We start from the raw sequence: 17819 nt of genomic DNA on the forward strand, positions 1-17819 counted from the left end.
TCACGCCCGATGTGCCGGGTGAACATAATTTATTATTAGTTTTAATGAAATTTCACAATCTGATAAATCGATAATTCACATTAAGTTAATTGGAAACATTGAACAGGTCAAAATTGGAACAAATCAAAAAATATAATCACAAATACTTACTAACCGCTCTACGAAATAGTCAAAATTCGAAGTTAAATCCTAATGACATACACGTACGGTTAGCATTGCTCCTATTTAAACCTATTAGAGATATTACATACCTGGAGTAAATGCACAGTGCACTACTGCCCTGAACGAATCGGTGTGTTTTCAAAATGGCTCTTTTCCACTATGTTCCTTTTCGGAAACACAACACAAACTATACTGAACAAGTTGTGACGTAAAAAGGATAAAAGCATACTTCATTATATACCATATATATTCAAAGCAACAATTTTTAAAATATCAATATAAGCCAGTAAAATAATATATTAAATACGCCACACCAAGCAGTACAATGTTTGCAGTGAGCCAGGAAGAGGAAGACTCATGTCTTCCTGATACTAGCTACACTGTGACGCGATCAGGAAAGTAGTCTACTCTACCAAAAACTAGCACTTATAATATAAAATTCACAGTGTAAAAGATTCGAGATTGGAGGCAGTCCATTATTAAAGATCATATAAAAAGTGTCTAAAAAATCAGACTAACTGGGTAGTTCATGGCATCCACTGCATAATAACTAACTTAATTATAAAATAATAGGCACTGTAGGAATCACAAAATATAGGACGAAACAATGGAACTGCCCATTAAAACCCCGGAACTAACTCAAATTCAGAAATGGCGGCACTGTTTTAAGCCTATATCCAATCTAAAGGAATACTTAATTTACGGTATATCTCTAAAGTGAAACCATAAGACAAATGCCTTGAAGTGATGGTTCCATTCAAGAGATGTATAATGCATATTACATAAACATTAATGCCTATAGAGAGACAGCGTAAAATCTTCGCGCCCTCACTACAAAGACACACGTAGATTAAGTGTACAATATACTGATGGAATATTTACAATGCTGAAGGACTTACGTCCGAAGTCATTCTACGACGAGCGGTTTGGGATTCTCCCATGGAAATCCTTCACGACCAAAGTGCCCGTATGTACTTGTTTTCTGATATATAGGTGCTCTGAGGTTAAGTTCCCTGAAAAACAAAAACATGGGTGTCATGCTCATGTTATTATGGCATTATATTTAAAAATGAAATGCAAGACTAAAAATATAATCACAGATCATGTTCATTTCCACAGACAGTTTAATTTTAAACTCTATATTATTTATCTATTAACAATACATATAACTATCATAATGTAAAAATAGTTAAATACTTTAATATATTGCAATTTTTTTTCCTATTATATATATCTTGCAATCAGTCACGTGGACTATAAGAATATGTGGTGTTCCGTATATAACAGGTAGAGTCCCTGTGGAGCAGCTCCCCATTCTTAAAGTCAGTCCTGTCTGACTATCTTGGTCAAATATATCACGCCTTTTCTTTAATCGACGCACGTTTTCGTATTGCAATTAATAAAAAAAAATAGTAATTTTGAATTCATTTTTATCTATATTTTTTTGAAATTTCATAAAAGAATTCAATTTGTAAAATACATCTAATTTATATAATTACATATAGTTGTATTTTTTTAAATTTAAGTCCTTCATATATACATACTTTGGGAAAACAGTTCAGTACTAATAAGCAACTGTTGAATTAGTATATAATATGACCTTATCTGTGGTTATTACATCTATTATGACAATATAATTATACAGTAATTAAAGTAATTTTAAGACATTTGAACTTACTTCACGATTTTACCCGGTCGAAGGTCAAAGTTCTTCAAAACAATGGCAAGCAACTCCTGTTGAGTCTTATGTGATGTGCCATAGTCGAAGACAGTGATGGATAAGGGCTCTGCAACTCCAATTGCATATGCAACCTTAAATAAAAAAAAATACAATTTTAACAATGATAATAATATACATAGTCAGCAATAAATACTGTTACAATTAAAAATTCATTATTTTATCTAGATTGGGTTTTCTCATTTTCACGCTAGGTTGTCAAATATTTTTGTGATATTAAATTGGAGTGGGGTGACAAATAAGAACCAAATCGCTTTACACAAACTAAGTATAGAACCAAATATAATTTTTGAAACTTTCCATCAGCTTGGTATTAGTTGAAAGATACCATCTCGCGAGCAGAAGATAGCTCCTAGAACCATGTCGTTTGTTTTAAAGATATCTTAGGATTTGCAGCCCATATGAGATGCACTGGTCATTATTTAATTGATAATTTAAAAAATACTATGGTAAAATCAAAACAATTAAGTACCTAAGGAATTCAAAGGATATGTGTAACAAATACCTGCACCATGCAGCGTTTGCAGAGACCAGCTTTAACGAGTGACTTGGCGACCCAACGAGCGGCGTAGGCAGCGGATCTATCCACTTTGGTGAAATCTTTGCCAGAGAAAGCGCCGCCACCGTGAGCACCCCAGCCACCATATGTGTCTACTATGATTTTACGACCCGTCAACCCAGCGTCAGACTATAAAAGAAATATTATAAGTTGATAATACCTGATTTCTTTTTCCAAAACATGCTACTAAAAATTTATTTAAAAATCTGTTACTATTTATTCAAATATCCCCTAATTGAATAATATCTAATGTTTCTTTTTCTTTTAGGAAAAATTGACCTAGCGGCTCAATTAAAAGTAAAAATTAAGTATTTCTATCAATTATCTATCAACAACACAAGGTGTGCTTAGCTAGTCCAGGCTTATTATTTTAGAATATGAAAAAATCAAGAAATAAATTATAGGTATATATTATATAATGCAGCCACTCCAGTCTTAACAGATAATTGTATGCCAAAAACATTGCAGATAACTATTATACTGTATATATAATATATTTGTTACAAAACTATACTGTTGTCATCAATCTACAAATTATAATTTAGTGCATTTCTGCTTTCTACATTCACCTTCGATTCCGATTGTGTATTTAGTTTTTGTATGACGATGGGTGGCCTTATTGAGATAACGTATTGTAGGTATCCAACAATGTAAATATGACTAATTAACTTATTAGTTTCGCATAGCTTACACTCACGTCAAAAATCGAGAGCAGTCACATTAAAGAGGCCGATAAGGGTTTCTAGGCATAATTAATAATGCGTATAATTTTCATAATTCCCATGAAAGACAATATGCCTTTTTGTAACAATCTTGCATAAAATTAAATAATTAACATCAATAGTCCTATGTTCAAAAATTAAAAGATTAGTATTATTTCACCTGTGGACCACCGATGATGAAGACGCCGCATGGGTTGATGTGCACTATGGTTCTGTCATCAAGGTATTGGGCTGGAATTACATCCTTGATTACTTTTTCTTTGATCTCTTCACGCAGTGTCTCAAGTGTGATCTGAAAAAATACAGAATAGATCAGGATTTTGTACACAACAAGCAGGTCACATAGCACCAAAAACTACTACAATTCCTAAAACAATAAGGAAAATATATTTTATAATATATGTTTATGTTCATAAAACTAGAAATAATATAAACTACCTATACTCATTATTATAATTATTTAAAATATAAATTACATCATTTTTAGGAGCATCATCGTGTAGTGGTTTACCACAATGACTCACAATATTTGAAGTTCTATGATAACCCTGCCCTGGTCTAAAACTTTGTAAGTAAATTTTACACATTCTTATTAGTTCGGGAAATGACGCTGATAAGGTTTCTCGCGCATTCATATATGAAACTAACATGATTCATGTTGGAATGTCTTGTTATAACATGAATCTTGTTGAATTATAGTATTAAAATAAAGACTTCAGAAAGCCAGATATTACCTTTATCATATTTAAATACCACAAAAATAACTCTGTGATACTCTTTGCGGAGACCTTAAATTTTATGCGTTTACTTTTTTATATATATATTTTTTCATTCTTATATAAATACAACATGATTTGTGTTGGTTCAAAATAAAAAAATATCAATTATCAAAATTGATTTGTTAGACATTACATTTATCGTAATCAAATAATTAAATCATATATTCTTTAAATTTTTATTAACTAAGCATTTTCATGTTTTTTTTTTTATTTTTATTTTATATGGATGATGATGAAATGGTTATCCCACCGGCAGCGTTCGTATATTTTGGGCACCAGTATATGATAACAGGATGAGGACGAAGTTGCCATTAGGCCAGTTAACTCATCTTTTGGTCAATGCACCATCATTGACTAAAAGTTAACCACTATTACATTAGGTATTAATTCTCATACACCACATGACATCATTTGCGTTGTTGAATTTCCACATATGAATCACTACGGGAATTACATATTCTCAAGGTCAAAAATTGAATAATAAATTACCTTCTCAGAATGTTGGAGCGATACAACTACTGTATGAACCCGCTGTGGGACTGTTGCGCCTTCCGCAAATACATATTCGCATGTAACCTGGGAAATGAAACATTTCGATATACTAGCTGTATGTAATACACGCTACTTCGTCTGCTTAACTTTCATCGCCTTACAGAATATATTTTTTTAAAATAAAAGACACCATGCCCTCCTCGTAATACAATCTAATCTATCTCTAAAATTCAATTCAGTCATTTAGCTGTGAAAAGCTATCGAAAAGAAAACAAACTATTGTCTTTATAATTTTATTGTATGAACGCTGTGTTGTATTGTAAACAATATTTTATTTTTGAACATGGCACGAAATTAATTGACTAAATCACAATTATAGAACCTATAATGATCATCTATCATATATATACATAGATAATATATAAAATTGGAGTGTCTGTTTGTAATATTGAAATAACCTTTTTTTTACTACATGATTATGAATATATATATGGTACATATACCAAAATAACATTTTTTATAATTTTTGTCTGTCTATCTGTTTGTTCCGGCTAATCTCTGAACCGATTTTGACGGGACTTTTTTTGGCAGGTAGCTGATGTAATAAGGAGTAACTTAGGCTACTTTTATTTTAGAAAAATAAAACAAAAATCCACGCAGTCCAAATCGCGGGACCCGGCTAGTAAAAAATAAAGACGATATAGTTTTTTTAAGTCGGTTTACGATATCTATCATAATTTGGATTACAAATGTTATTATAATAATTATTAGTAATCCCATGTGTGCTCCTCCGGTGACCGAGTAATCTCATATCAGCAGTATATGAATAGCGCTGGTGTCAAATTCGCATAACAGCAGTTTATGGTTTCAAAACAATAATGTGATTACACAATGGTAATATGAGCATATTTCCTTTCATTCCTTACGTGCGTAATTTTAATCTCAAGCAATAATTGTACCTCATATGCATATACTGCAAGTGCAAGGTTTGTAAATTGAAACCTCTAAGTTACTGGTCTAATACTAGTCAAATGGTTATAAAGATATAAAATGTACTATTTTTATGGTGGTGTACAAATAAATGACTAATTTTCTTTTTCCTGCGGTCCTATTGTGATCGCGGACGTACGAACTGTACGAGACACTAATTTACTTTATTTCCCACGATGTTAACGGTCTAAGAACTAGATTAACACATGAATTTATGTTTTTAAATATAGATTGTACCTAACAGGATCAGATAAAACTTTGAACACACTTCCATAGTTCAAATGTTACAAAAGTTATCTAATTGAATAAAAAGAACGGGGTAAATGACATTCCTGATAAGATGAAATACTTGAGGCACAATTATTCATTACAAAAAATAAAAAACTTGATTTAAATCCATTCATATATGCCCATTAATAAAACTAATGTGTGTGAATTTACATCATATGATACTTTGCATACTAACCCATTTTGATGTTCAATGTCACTTATAAAAAGTTTATGAAACATATTTCATATATTTTCACAATGTAATTTTTTTTAACATGACCATTCTTTAGGCCATCTCTTTTATTCTTTAGTATGCACCATTAGAGTATTTCCAACATATATATTATATATTTAAATAAATATTGTAATATGAAATAAATTGTTTAATATAATAAAAAAATATATCTAACCTGAGTCTTTGAATCAGGGCGAGCCCACCAAAATTCTCCATTTCGCCTGAGTTCTGCAATTTTTTGATTTAGTCTGTGGGCCAGTACCACAGTAAGTGGCATGCATTCTTCTGTTTCATCTGTTGCATACCCAAACATTAAGCCCTGAAGAAAAAATAAAATAAAATCAGATATAATAACAAATATATATAGAATAACAAAAATATAGGATTCTTTATAAGTCCAAAAATCTAAACTTCAATGAATGATAAATGCACTAAATAAGAATTCATTTGAGATTGGTTTCCAGCTGAAATGTGAGCATGTAAAGTGTTATAATGTAACACTTTACATGCTCACATTTTCACCCACACAAATTCATCTTCAATAAGTTTATCATAGAATTTATAATATATATATATATAATATATTTATATCAAGGACATAAATATTTGTAATTATTAAGATCACAATACTATATACCATATAACTACTAATATCCAATTGCAGACACAGGTCTCTCCTTATAATGATTGATGAAGTTTTCCTTCTTTTACACATTTATTTTGTTTTGGTCACCTACTTTGGTTTGTTTCCAATGGAAACATTACTAATATACTGTATTAAATACTGTAATGTCATGGAAAATAGATATTCAATAGAAATTAAATCTATATATATATATTAATAAACAATTACTTAAATCAAAAAACATACCTGGTCTCCAGCACCAACTTCCTCATCATTTCTGTTCTCATGCACTCCAGCAGCTATGTTCGGAGACTGCTGGTCCAGCGCAAGCATAACACTGCAAGTCTTGTAATCGAACCCTAGCCCCAACATGCTCATTAGCAAATGATAGTAAGACAATGACATTATTATGTGAAAGACTAGTAATATTATATTAGATTTGATAGATAATGCAGTTAGTTTTTTAAAGAAAAACATATGAAAACCAGGGCCAATTCTTGTTACTTTGTCCACCTGTGCAGTTTGGCACTATGAAATTAAGTGAAAGGAAACAAAAATGTCACACTCCCATATCTTGTGACCATGCAATTAATGTCCATTTTCATTTCAATTTGAATACAAAACCCAGTATGCTTGCATCGTGCAGGCTATTTTGATTTATACCTGGTCTCCTGCCCCTACATCTATTTCCTCTCGAGATGTGTACACACCATCTGCTATGTTGGGACTTTGTTCTTCAATTGCCAATAATAAGTTTAGTGTTCGCCAATCAAAACCTAGTGTATATGAAATAATATTTGTCTATTATCACTATGGATGTTATAGAAATCACAACATACCATTTGGTATTACAATAATAATTTTATTATTGTAATGATTGGTTCGAATCAGTAAGGCAGTTATCTTACCTTTAGAGGAATCATCATAACCAATGTGCTTCACTGTGTCCCTTACAACCTTCTGATAATCAATATTAGCTTTCGATGTGATTTCACCGCACAATAAGATCATTCCGGTTTTTGTTACGGTTTCTGTTGAAAATGTTAACTATTAGTTTCAAGAAGCATTAGATGTATTGATGATATACGGATCACAAAAAATGAAATTACTCACCACATGCTACTTTTGCATCAGGGTCTTGTAACAAATGTGCGTCAAGGATAGCGTCACTTATTTGATCACACATTTTATCTGGAATAGATAAAACGCAGGTTAGTTATTGTTACACGTGAAAATAAACAAAACGAAACAAGTGTTCATTATTTCATCATATTTGACTCGGACCACGTGTTGTGATTATTTTGAATTGTAGTTGAAATTGGATGTCGAAGTGATGTAACAAAACATTTCGATTGTATTGATGTGGTCATATCTATATAAACAAAATAAATCACCGACTTTATAATTCCAATATAATGTTCAATACCACAGAAAATTTCAAGTATCGGCATCAAATTATTTACGCACATGTTTAAAGCGGCCATTTTTCGTATTGCATGATTCCTGTAACATTTAAAACTTAGATACTAACCTGGATGGCCCTCGCCGACAGACTCTGATGTGAATAAAAACACTGATCCATCTTCCATGTCAAAACTGTGTCCATTTGTTTTCGCAAATCCATTCATTTTTGATGTCTCCGGCATTCTGAATTTAGAGTTAGCTCACTAAAATAACCCGACAAAATACCCCTCAACTAACACTGTGGAAAAGAGGTCTAGTGCGCGTTCGCGCCGATATTTATAAGGACGGGGAGGCGCTACAGTTCTGCAAATATTAACCAATCATGAGCCCTACTTGGATAACGCAGTAATCAATCAAGCGTTTGCTATTGGTTGAATTTTTTGTTTTGGTTTTGTCAACCTGAAAAAGTGACGTTTAAATAGTTAGACACATTCCCGCTAAATTTCAAATTTTTATGCGAAGTATCAGTGTATATATTTTTATTTTTGATTTAATTTAGAGAACTTATATTAAATCAAAAATAAAAATATATACACTGAGAGGTTAATAATAACGTAGTGATTATTTTCTCAGAGAGGTTAGGTAGTACATAAATGCCGCCGGAGTTGCGGTGGACTGACATTCTATCCCGCGACTCCGGCTATAGACGCTTTGTCGGGATACCTTGGAGTTTTTAGTAAGTAGGGGTCTCACAGTACCCGCGGGCTTCCCCCGGGGCCGGCGGGTCTCCATGAGGGATATTCTCCAAGTAAAAAAAAAAAGGTAGTACATAAATAGCATCTGCTGTAAACCAACCTTTTAAGTTGATATATAAGAAATGGTAATTAATTAATTACATTTCATTACATATATTAATAATTATAATTCAAAGTACATAGCAAACAATCATTAATTATTTTTTAAATTTAGTTTGTAATATACTATTATATATACATACACCTAAAAAAGATGATTATACCGCGGTGTTTGGGGGACTGTTCCAGATATCAATGGTTAGATATGCAAAGCTAAAAAACAACCTATTAAAAATAAAAAGTACTGGCTTCCAGACCTGACCCACAATACAAATTTCTAGCGGGTGTCATACTGCTTGTTAACTGAAACACTTAGGTATCAGGATAATAACACTAAGTTATCGAGACAATTTGACGGCAAGTAACTGTGTATTACGTACGGTAAACTCGTAAGTCAAGTGCAGTTTTGCTAACTTACAAGTTGTGCCGTTTTCGATGGATACTAAGAACTCATTTTAAACGGCAATGTTGACAACCAACCATGTAATCAATCTACCAGTACAATATTAGTTAGCAACAATATTGTAATAGATCAATCTTTATAGAACATGCTGATAAAACTCAGCGAAGGTGCTCATTTATAGTAGGTATAGAAACTAGTACTGAATAAATGAAACGCAAGTTGTTGTTGAAAAATCTTGACTATGTACCTACGACGTTGCTTCTGTGTGTAAGTGTTATTCAATATTAAACAAGAGATAAAATAAAACGTCATATCGTCTACAGGTATTCATATTTTTTTGGAGTAATGATAGAATGGTAAATCCACCTGCGCTAACTGTTTAAGCTGGCGAGGTACCAGTGGAGTATGGTATGCTGATGAAGTCAGGTTACCATACTCCACTGGTACCCCGCCGTTAATTGGGCCCAATGTGACTAATACACCAGAATTGAACACAATGCTCTCCAAGGGAGGCGTGGAGTTCCATCTAATAGAGTACCTTACTAACGACGCGACGGGATCACTAATCCCCATTACTAACGTCGTTGGAACGGAACTACCCATATTTCGTATTGTGGCTGTATTTCTGTCAGTATATTTTTTAATTTTCCACTATTGACAGTAAACGGCTATATGTATATATATATATATATATATATATATATATATATCGCGTGTACAACCTGTTATTTGTAAACCTATACACGTTTAAATATTTACTTTATTTACCATCTACGTATTATTAATATATTATAGTTTTATGCATATGAATATAATAATAATATTTAAATTAATCTAAATAATATATATATATATTACTTGTACAATGAGATGACATGATAAGTTATTTAAAGTATGATCACAAGGATATATTTACAATATTTAAACAATATTTAATATTTTGACTCTAATGAATTCACGCTATTTGGTGGTAGTATTTTAATTTAAAAAAGTAAAGCTACAACATGTGTTTAAAAGAGCAACAGGCAAGTTTCTTGCTTGTTCTTCTTCTTCTTCTTGTGCTATGACAGCTGTCTATTATTATTAGATTATTCACATGCAAATTCTTCAGTTTAAACTATTTTTATGTACAGGAATGGCAAACAATGTCCACCTGATGGTAAGCGGTGTCGTCGTCGTCGTCGTCTTATACCGTACGTTATCTTGCAACACATTCATGCGTTGCCATTTCAGAGCTAATATGCCATGCCAATAAGTAATTTCCAAACACAGCTTTCAAAGTAAGCCTACTCGGCGGGTGAAATAAGTGAGACTTAGGTATATAGAGAGATGTGATGTCTTTATTCTTCTTCTTTCTTTCTTTCTTATAGAAAAATTAGACTGATTTTTTTTCACTTACCTATTTCAATATTGATAATGTATTAAAAATATTTTTTAATTCAATGTGATTTCATATAACAGCAACAAACATTTCTTGAGACATAAAAAAATTCACTAAAATTAAAATTATTTTCGGGTGTTTAAAATGTTAGCCACGGCCACGTATTCCACTTAATAAAGGTAGACTCCGAATGAGTTTGATCCGGTAATGTGTGTAAGTTGTATACAGTGAGAATATACAGAGATAACTGGTCCAAGAGCATGACATTGGAATTGTCAGACATATAGGTACCTATCCGCTTATCCAAATTATATTCCAAGAAATTATATCTGTTGCCGGCATTTTGTTTTCCAAAGTTTGTTCCGGGTTTAATGGTGCGATATGGCAATGAAATTCGAGAGCACAGAGGCATAATCATTTGATCCTAAGAATTAGCAACGGACGAGAAGTACCAAGTAGGTTTTTAATGGCTAACAATGGAATGGTGCAGGCACCTACGCTAGCGGGGTACCAGTGATGGATGATAATTTCATACTTTTTCTGAGTATGAACTTAGGTCAGACAGCCCATCGTGACAAATTTACCAAGAATTAACCGCGAGGGTTTCTAGGGGGGACCGTGTGTAGGTAAATCTAACATATTAACTTCCAGATAGTAATTATTCCATGTATATGGACACGTTAACATTTGTCAAAATTCTAAGTGAAATACTATACTTTAGCCATAATGCTAATTTTTATACTACACTCCAATTCAAAACAAAAATAACATATTGGTAGTACGGATAAACTTACGGAATTGCATAAGCATTAACTATATATATATATATGGCATTGTTTTCATATGTACCTACATGCTATATTTCTTTATCTTATTATTTAATATGGAATAACACCTGCTTTGACCTCTATTATCAAATTCTTTGAAACAGGACTATAGAGATTCAACAACAGCTGTTGTGGTGTATTATATAAGTGCATGTACCTAGTTATTGTAATGGCGGTAATGTAGTTTTAGAATTAGAGAACCTTCACTATAGAGATTAGTGAAGGTGATCTTTATAGACATCGAAATTTCAGAGTAATCTGTTTTAACTAAGAAACTTTGAGTTTCAGTTAGTATTTCTGTCAATCAGAAATACTAACTGATAACTTTGTGACTAGCCTAGACTAACTTTGTGCTGGTAAAAGCAACGATTACAATTTCAAAAGTCGACGGGAGTCTTGATCTCTGCTATATTATATTCAAATCAATTATACCCAAGAAAATGGTAGGTACATCAAGTGTTACGAATTCCCTACGATAACAGTATTATATTTCGTCTCTGGCTATGACATCTGGAGTAACAGTCATGAAAGAACTTCACTGAAGGTACTTATTCCTATTATTATTATTAAATGATAGGATATTTGTTAACTTATGAATTTATTTATAGCTAGCTTTACCTCTTTAGGTTCTTCTTATCAAATAAATTCTTTTTTAATAATTTGTTCTATAAGTATATTTCATACATTCAAATTCATCCATCTGTTCAAATGAGGTGGTACAAATGATGAAACAACCAAAAAAACAAAAAATCAAATTTTTTGGTTTATTTTAAGTCATTGCTAACCTTTATCTAAAAAAATCAGACAAAATCACGTATATCATCGTACATAAATAAAAAAAATATAAAATTCTCATTAGAATGTTATATATTACCACCATACTCCTCTGAAACGGTTAGACCGATTTTTATGAAATTTTATATGCATATTCAGTAGTTCTGAGAATCGGCTACTATCTATTTTTCTTACCCCTAAGTGATAAGGTTTGTCCACCCCTAACGTTATTTTTTGTTTTTTGGGCAAAAATTTTTATTTATATTTTTTTATTATGTGTCATTAAAAAACACATACAACCCTAAATTTTCACCCTTCTATCACCAACCCCTATTTTTTTTATAGCGTTATTAATTTATATGGCAAAACAATGTTTACCGGGACAGCTATAACTACAAAACCGGCAGACTACGAGTCAAACAAGTCCATCGTCGTGAAATTTGATGTGGAAAATATAAAGAAAATGTAATAAAGAGACAAACATACAGTGAAACCCATTTTTGAATATATTATATCAGTGAGAAAGTATACCTATTATAATTCTGTCTGAATTCTATCTTACGCATTAAAATATAGGTAGTTATAAGATTTTGAATGTTGTACTATTTCTGAAAAAAATTGTAAAACTGCGACACAAAATGTCTCTAAACAGTTATGGTAGTATGAGTAGGTATTATGGTCAATTTGCTACGAAACTCAGTATCTACGTAATTTGTCGGTTGTGTACATATACGTAATTTCTGTGATATTCATGGTGCGTCATAGGTAGATTGGAATGTAATTATGTAAAAACTATACCTACTGTCTTAATATGTGTTCAATGTATAAAATAGAATAGTTTTATACAACAAGTAGGTATATTATATAATGATATTTAACGAAAATTTTCACCTGCTTTCCACATTAATGGAGAAGGATTGGATAAGCATAAATTCAGGCCAGTTAACCCATCTTGGCGAATTTAACAGGAATTAACGACAGTGTTTTCTTAAGACAAGCATAATATTGTATATTTTCCTAGTTCCTTGCTAGTCGTGGCCAATTGGCCTTAATACTATAAATCCCCTCCATCAGTAATTAGTAATAATTCATAGGTTTTTTATGGTTATAAATATTTAAGCCATATAACTGTAACTCATTATAAAAACGTGATTAAAATATATGATACTATACTATACACAATGCATATTTTTTTAAACAACACGTTTTTCTTGGAATTCTTGGTCTCATATGGTACTCGTATTATATTTTATTACTGCAATAATATTTTATTACGTAATTAGAATAACAACATGAGCAGCACCATGGGCAAAATGTTAGCATGTGGTGCCCGTGGTACCATTCATGTGTTTCTATTCCAGAGGACTAAGATGTCATGCCTCCGTAATTTTACTGCCACATCTCACCATTTCAACCAAAACACCAAACACCTTACAAAGGAAGCTGCTTGCCGGCTGAATTAGATGACACACAGGTACCCACCAAGTAATTTACAATGTCTATAAACTTTGCTATAATCCTGCCTCCTGACAATGTTTAAATATCACTAAAATGCCTAAAAACAATAAATAGTTTAATAAAAAAATCTGAAATGTGTAATTTACCTTTAAAATTACAAGTTATTATGGGCTGATAAACGTCATAGTTAATAATAATATTCGCATACCTACGTCTTGAAAACATCACCGATTTTATATGCGAATCTACGTCAACTTTGATAAACTTTAAACTTTCAAATACCTACATACCCGCAACCGTGATAATGCAATTTTCATGTTATTCGATGCGGCATGTTATTCTACCTAATTCTGACGCAATATCTTCGCAATCTAAGCTCATTGATATTTTTCAGGTTTAAAATGATTTTAGTACTTCATTATTATGTTTTATATGCACATAGCTCTAATTACTAAATACCTGCTTACGCAATCTGAATAGAAATGAAAATACAGATATGGATATGCTGTTTCTGTAACAGGCTACTTTCCTCTTGGTTTTTTAATATTAGTTTAGTCTATCTGCCTACACAGAACTCTACCGTACATTTGTTGTGATGAATTATAAGTAGGTAGGTATATCTCTTAATATAATAATATACAAGTCCAAGTTTAACCGTTTATTATGTACCTACTTGGGTAGTAATAATGAAATAAAAATTGCAAACCGTTACTAGTTCTGGCTAGTTTCCTTATCTACAAACAGGGTCCTAGGCCATAACTGGCCTGTATCACTGATCACAACAGTGTGTTATGACGATATTTTTAGAGTTCCCTCTACATTAAAAATACTCTTCGAATGCCTTATTTCGTTTGTGCAAAAACTTTGGTCAAGTCACGTCACGTAGTTACGAGATAACGTATATGCCAATAGAGGTATAACCAAAAAATAATTGTGGTATTATTGTCAAAGTCTATCTACCTCTATCCCCTATATTTAAAAAAATATAATAGTCATTTCTGTTTGATAAATTCGACTGAATAAAAGACATGAACGATATTAACTGAACCAGAGGTTAAAAAAACTGAATGCACTCTTTCTTGACTATAAATTTGTTATACTTATAATGATTGATAACATTTTGCAATAATATTTACTAAAGGTATGATAATACTAAATAACTAATCACAAAACTTACTTAATTCTGTCAAAAGATTGCTAATGCACGAGATTAAATCGGTTTCAATATGGTTAATTTTATCTTGGAAGTAATCTTTAACCTAATGTAGCCTACATTAGGTTAAAAATTTTAAAAATATATCAAAATATGACATGTTTGAGGAACCAATCTGCAATGTCACGAGCGTAGGTATATAGTTGAACTAAGAAAAAACTAAATAATATATATGTATGAATATTTGAAAAGATAAAGTTATTGTTAATTTAGTAGAACGTGTAGGTCAGGGTGCTTGATACGATAGGTTACATTTTTCTATGGATGATGATGAAATGATGCTCCCACCTGCGCTATCTTTATATCCTAGTGGGATATGTACTAATAAAATATAAGAGTGATAATGAAGTCAAGTCAGTTAGCCCAGCTGACAAATATAAAATTAACCAAAGGGATGGATCACTTGGATGTCAACCTGACATACATTACTACCAATAGACTCATTAATTCCCATTAGTTACTGTCTTTTTACAGTAATGCGCTATTTGAGTAGCTTATAAACATGTTATGAAGTTTAATATTAACAATCGGTGGCTTACGTAATACTCTCTTATCTTTAGTAAAATGTAGCGTGAGAAAAAATATTTGATTGTTCAATACAAATATATTTTCATCCATAAAGAATTGAATATCAACCCTGACAAAAGTTATGTGAGACAACGTAACGTAAATATCAAATGGTTTTCCCTATCAATGGTTTGAAAAAATATCAATGAACATACATATATATCAAACACAATACATATCAGAATAAATATTAATTTCCTGGTAAAATTTAAGGATGGTATATAAGTAGGTACATATATGTACTATACATACAACTACTTTCATACATCTGCTTTCAAATACAAGATGTTCTATTATAATTTGACATTATTTTGTCCTTTCCTGTTAGTATTTAATTCATTATGATATTTTCGTCTATTCATGCATATGCATACCACAGATCTTACGATTTTAGGGTATGCAAACATATCTTAAAATCTTAAAGTAGTCCAAGTTATATTTAAAAAGAAAGAGAATTTGAAGAGTGAACAGAGAGTCCCAATTTTGAAGAGAAGTACTTTACTTGAATATGCGACAATAATGGCAACTGAAAAAAAAAAGTTTTTTTAACATCTATTTTTACCAATTTAAGCAGGAAATATATATCACAGATAAATTTGGATTGGCAGCAATATTATACCCACTCAGGACTTATTTCAAGACTGTTTTACTAAAAGTCTGACGATTAATTCGAATATGCGATATAATAGTTACCTATGACCCTATAATATAAACAAGGAAAAATATTATCTAACAATGACTCGTATTGTAAGTTTTGATTTTTTGTTCCATATTTAAATTAGGTATAATATTTTAGTTATTTTGTATGACTCTGACCTTGACATTCTTTTTAAAGTTTTATTTGTTCATATTAACTCGTAATAATTCTGAAACAGCTCCTCCATGCTTTTATAAGAAGTGACTTATTAAAATAAAGTTAGTCGATGTATATTACTCTAGTATAGAGATATGTATAAGCCTACCTATTCCAACACATCTCTTTGTGACAGACCAGATAATAGATAAAACTTTATTTGCGTTAAGGTGTGCATACAAACACAGATTACATAATATATACAAGGTACAGTAAAAAAAAGGTAAATACACAACTACATTGGTCATTGGTTGGTAATGTAAATCAATATATAATATAGGTAGAAAAAATGTATAACGGAGGTGTGTGCATCCTTATACGCAAAATGGCAGTACCACAGACATCACAGTGTATTGTTTGCTCGAGCTAGCTGCTCCATCACTGATTTTCAGGTACATACAATAGGCAATGACTCTGAAATCACTACCAATAACTGCCATCTAAAATTTTAATAACCTACTAGCTGCTTACTACCAGTGTATTGGTTTATGACGAAGGTGCTCTACTTGTACCCACCTCCCTTAGTTTATAATAATTTTGTGAAGAGGAAAAATGTGTCTCAAAATTGTTCTAACTTTTAGGTATTAATAACAGGATATTCCACAGCATTTTGCATAATGTTAATAACAAAGTGAAACACAATATGGATGTAAAAATAAAAATATCAGTGTCAAATCTCTGAGTGAATTTAGGTACCGTGTATAACAATAACCATTCACAATTGTATATTTATTTATCTATTCACTAGCATCTCAGGGGGAATCTGAATAACAAATTCAAATTTATTATTTATTCTTTTTTTATGGACAAACATACAAAAAAATATATTTTAGCCATTCACGAAAATAATTTGCCCTGTGTCTTTGTAAGATGTTAGGACGTATGTAACCACTTAATAAAAATCTTGAAAAATGACGTTTATTGCTTTGGCAATGCTATTGGTAACATTATAGGTTTTTATAAAGCCAAGTTTATAAGAAAATATTTTTTCGATGAATAGAAATGGTAAGAAATGTAAATAACATATAAGAAATTTTCATAAGAGGAGCAGGTAATATATACTGTAAGAAACGAGTACAATGTCTATGTAAATTGGAGATATAACTATATTTAAATCATGTACCTATTACGTTTTTTACATTGAGATTGAATTAGTTTCTTTCAAACGCACGGTAATGTTTAGAATATGAATGGATATTTATCTACGGTATCTTAACTTTAGTGATCTCAAAGTACATACCCGACTACATGTAGTATATATATCTACCTAATGTAGTAGTTATGGTAAATCTGACTACACAGTTATCAAATAAAAACGGTTGTTACCTTCAGTTAAGTATCAATTTGCGGAAGTCCATTTTACAATACTGATAATAATGCTAAACGAAATAATACCTACCAATTTATAATTTTCGATATAGAGCTTGGTTTCTGGTTAATCCATTACACATTTATACAAATAATAAAAAATATCTTTATTAGAAGTAACAACGCCTTCCATTTTAGTATAGCA

The 17819-nt window shown here is 31.3% G+C and overlaps 1 protein-coding gene across 2 annotated transcripts; it reads right to left on the minus strand.

Moving 5' to 3' along the window:
* Positions 1–8298, minus strand: LOC131841739 (S-adenosylmethionine synthase). Of its 2 annotated transcripts, none has more exons than XM_059190063.1 (10): positions 8104–8298; positions 7686–7763; positions 7481–7603; positions 7236–7348; positions 6123–6266; positions 4450–4536; positions 3342–3473; positions 2406–2588; positions 1841–1974; positions 1–1175 (listed from the first exon to the last, which is right to left on the minus strand). In XM_059190063.1, exons 1-10 carry the CDS (start codon positions 8216–8218, stop codon positions 1070–1072), a joined length of 1215 nt encoding a protein of 404 aa, XP_059046046.1. In that variant the 5' UTR covers positions 8219–8298; the 3' UTR covers positions 1–1069. The 2 variants fall into 2 exon arrangements, with proteins under 2 accessions (XP_059046046.1, XP_059046045.1); XM_059190062.1 differs by lacking the exon at positions 7236–7348 and adding an exon at positions 6819–6931 and having other exon boundaries at positions 8104–8296.
* Between the last annotated feature and the right edge of the window lie 9521 nt (positions 8299–17819).

Source organism: Achroia grisella, unplaced genomic scaffold (genome assembly GCF_030625045.1).
Source record: "Achroia grisella isolate CSIRO2021 unplaced genomic scaffold, CSIRO_AGI_Agris_v1 utg1920, whole genome shotgun sequence".
NCBI classification, from domain to species: Eukaryota; Metazoa; Arthropoda; class Insecta; order Lepidoptera; family Pyralidae; genus Achroia; species Achroia grisella.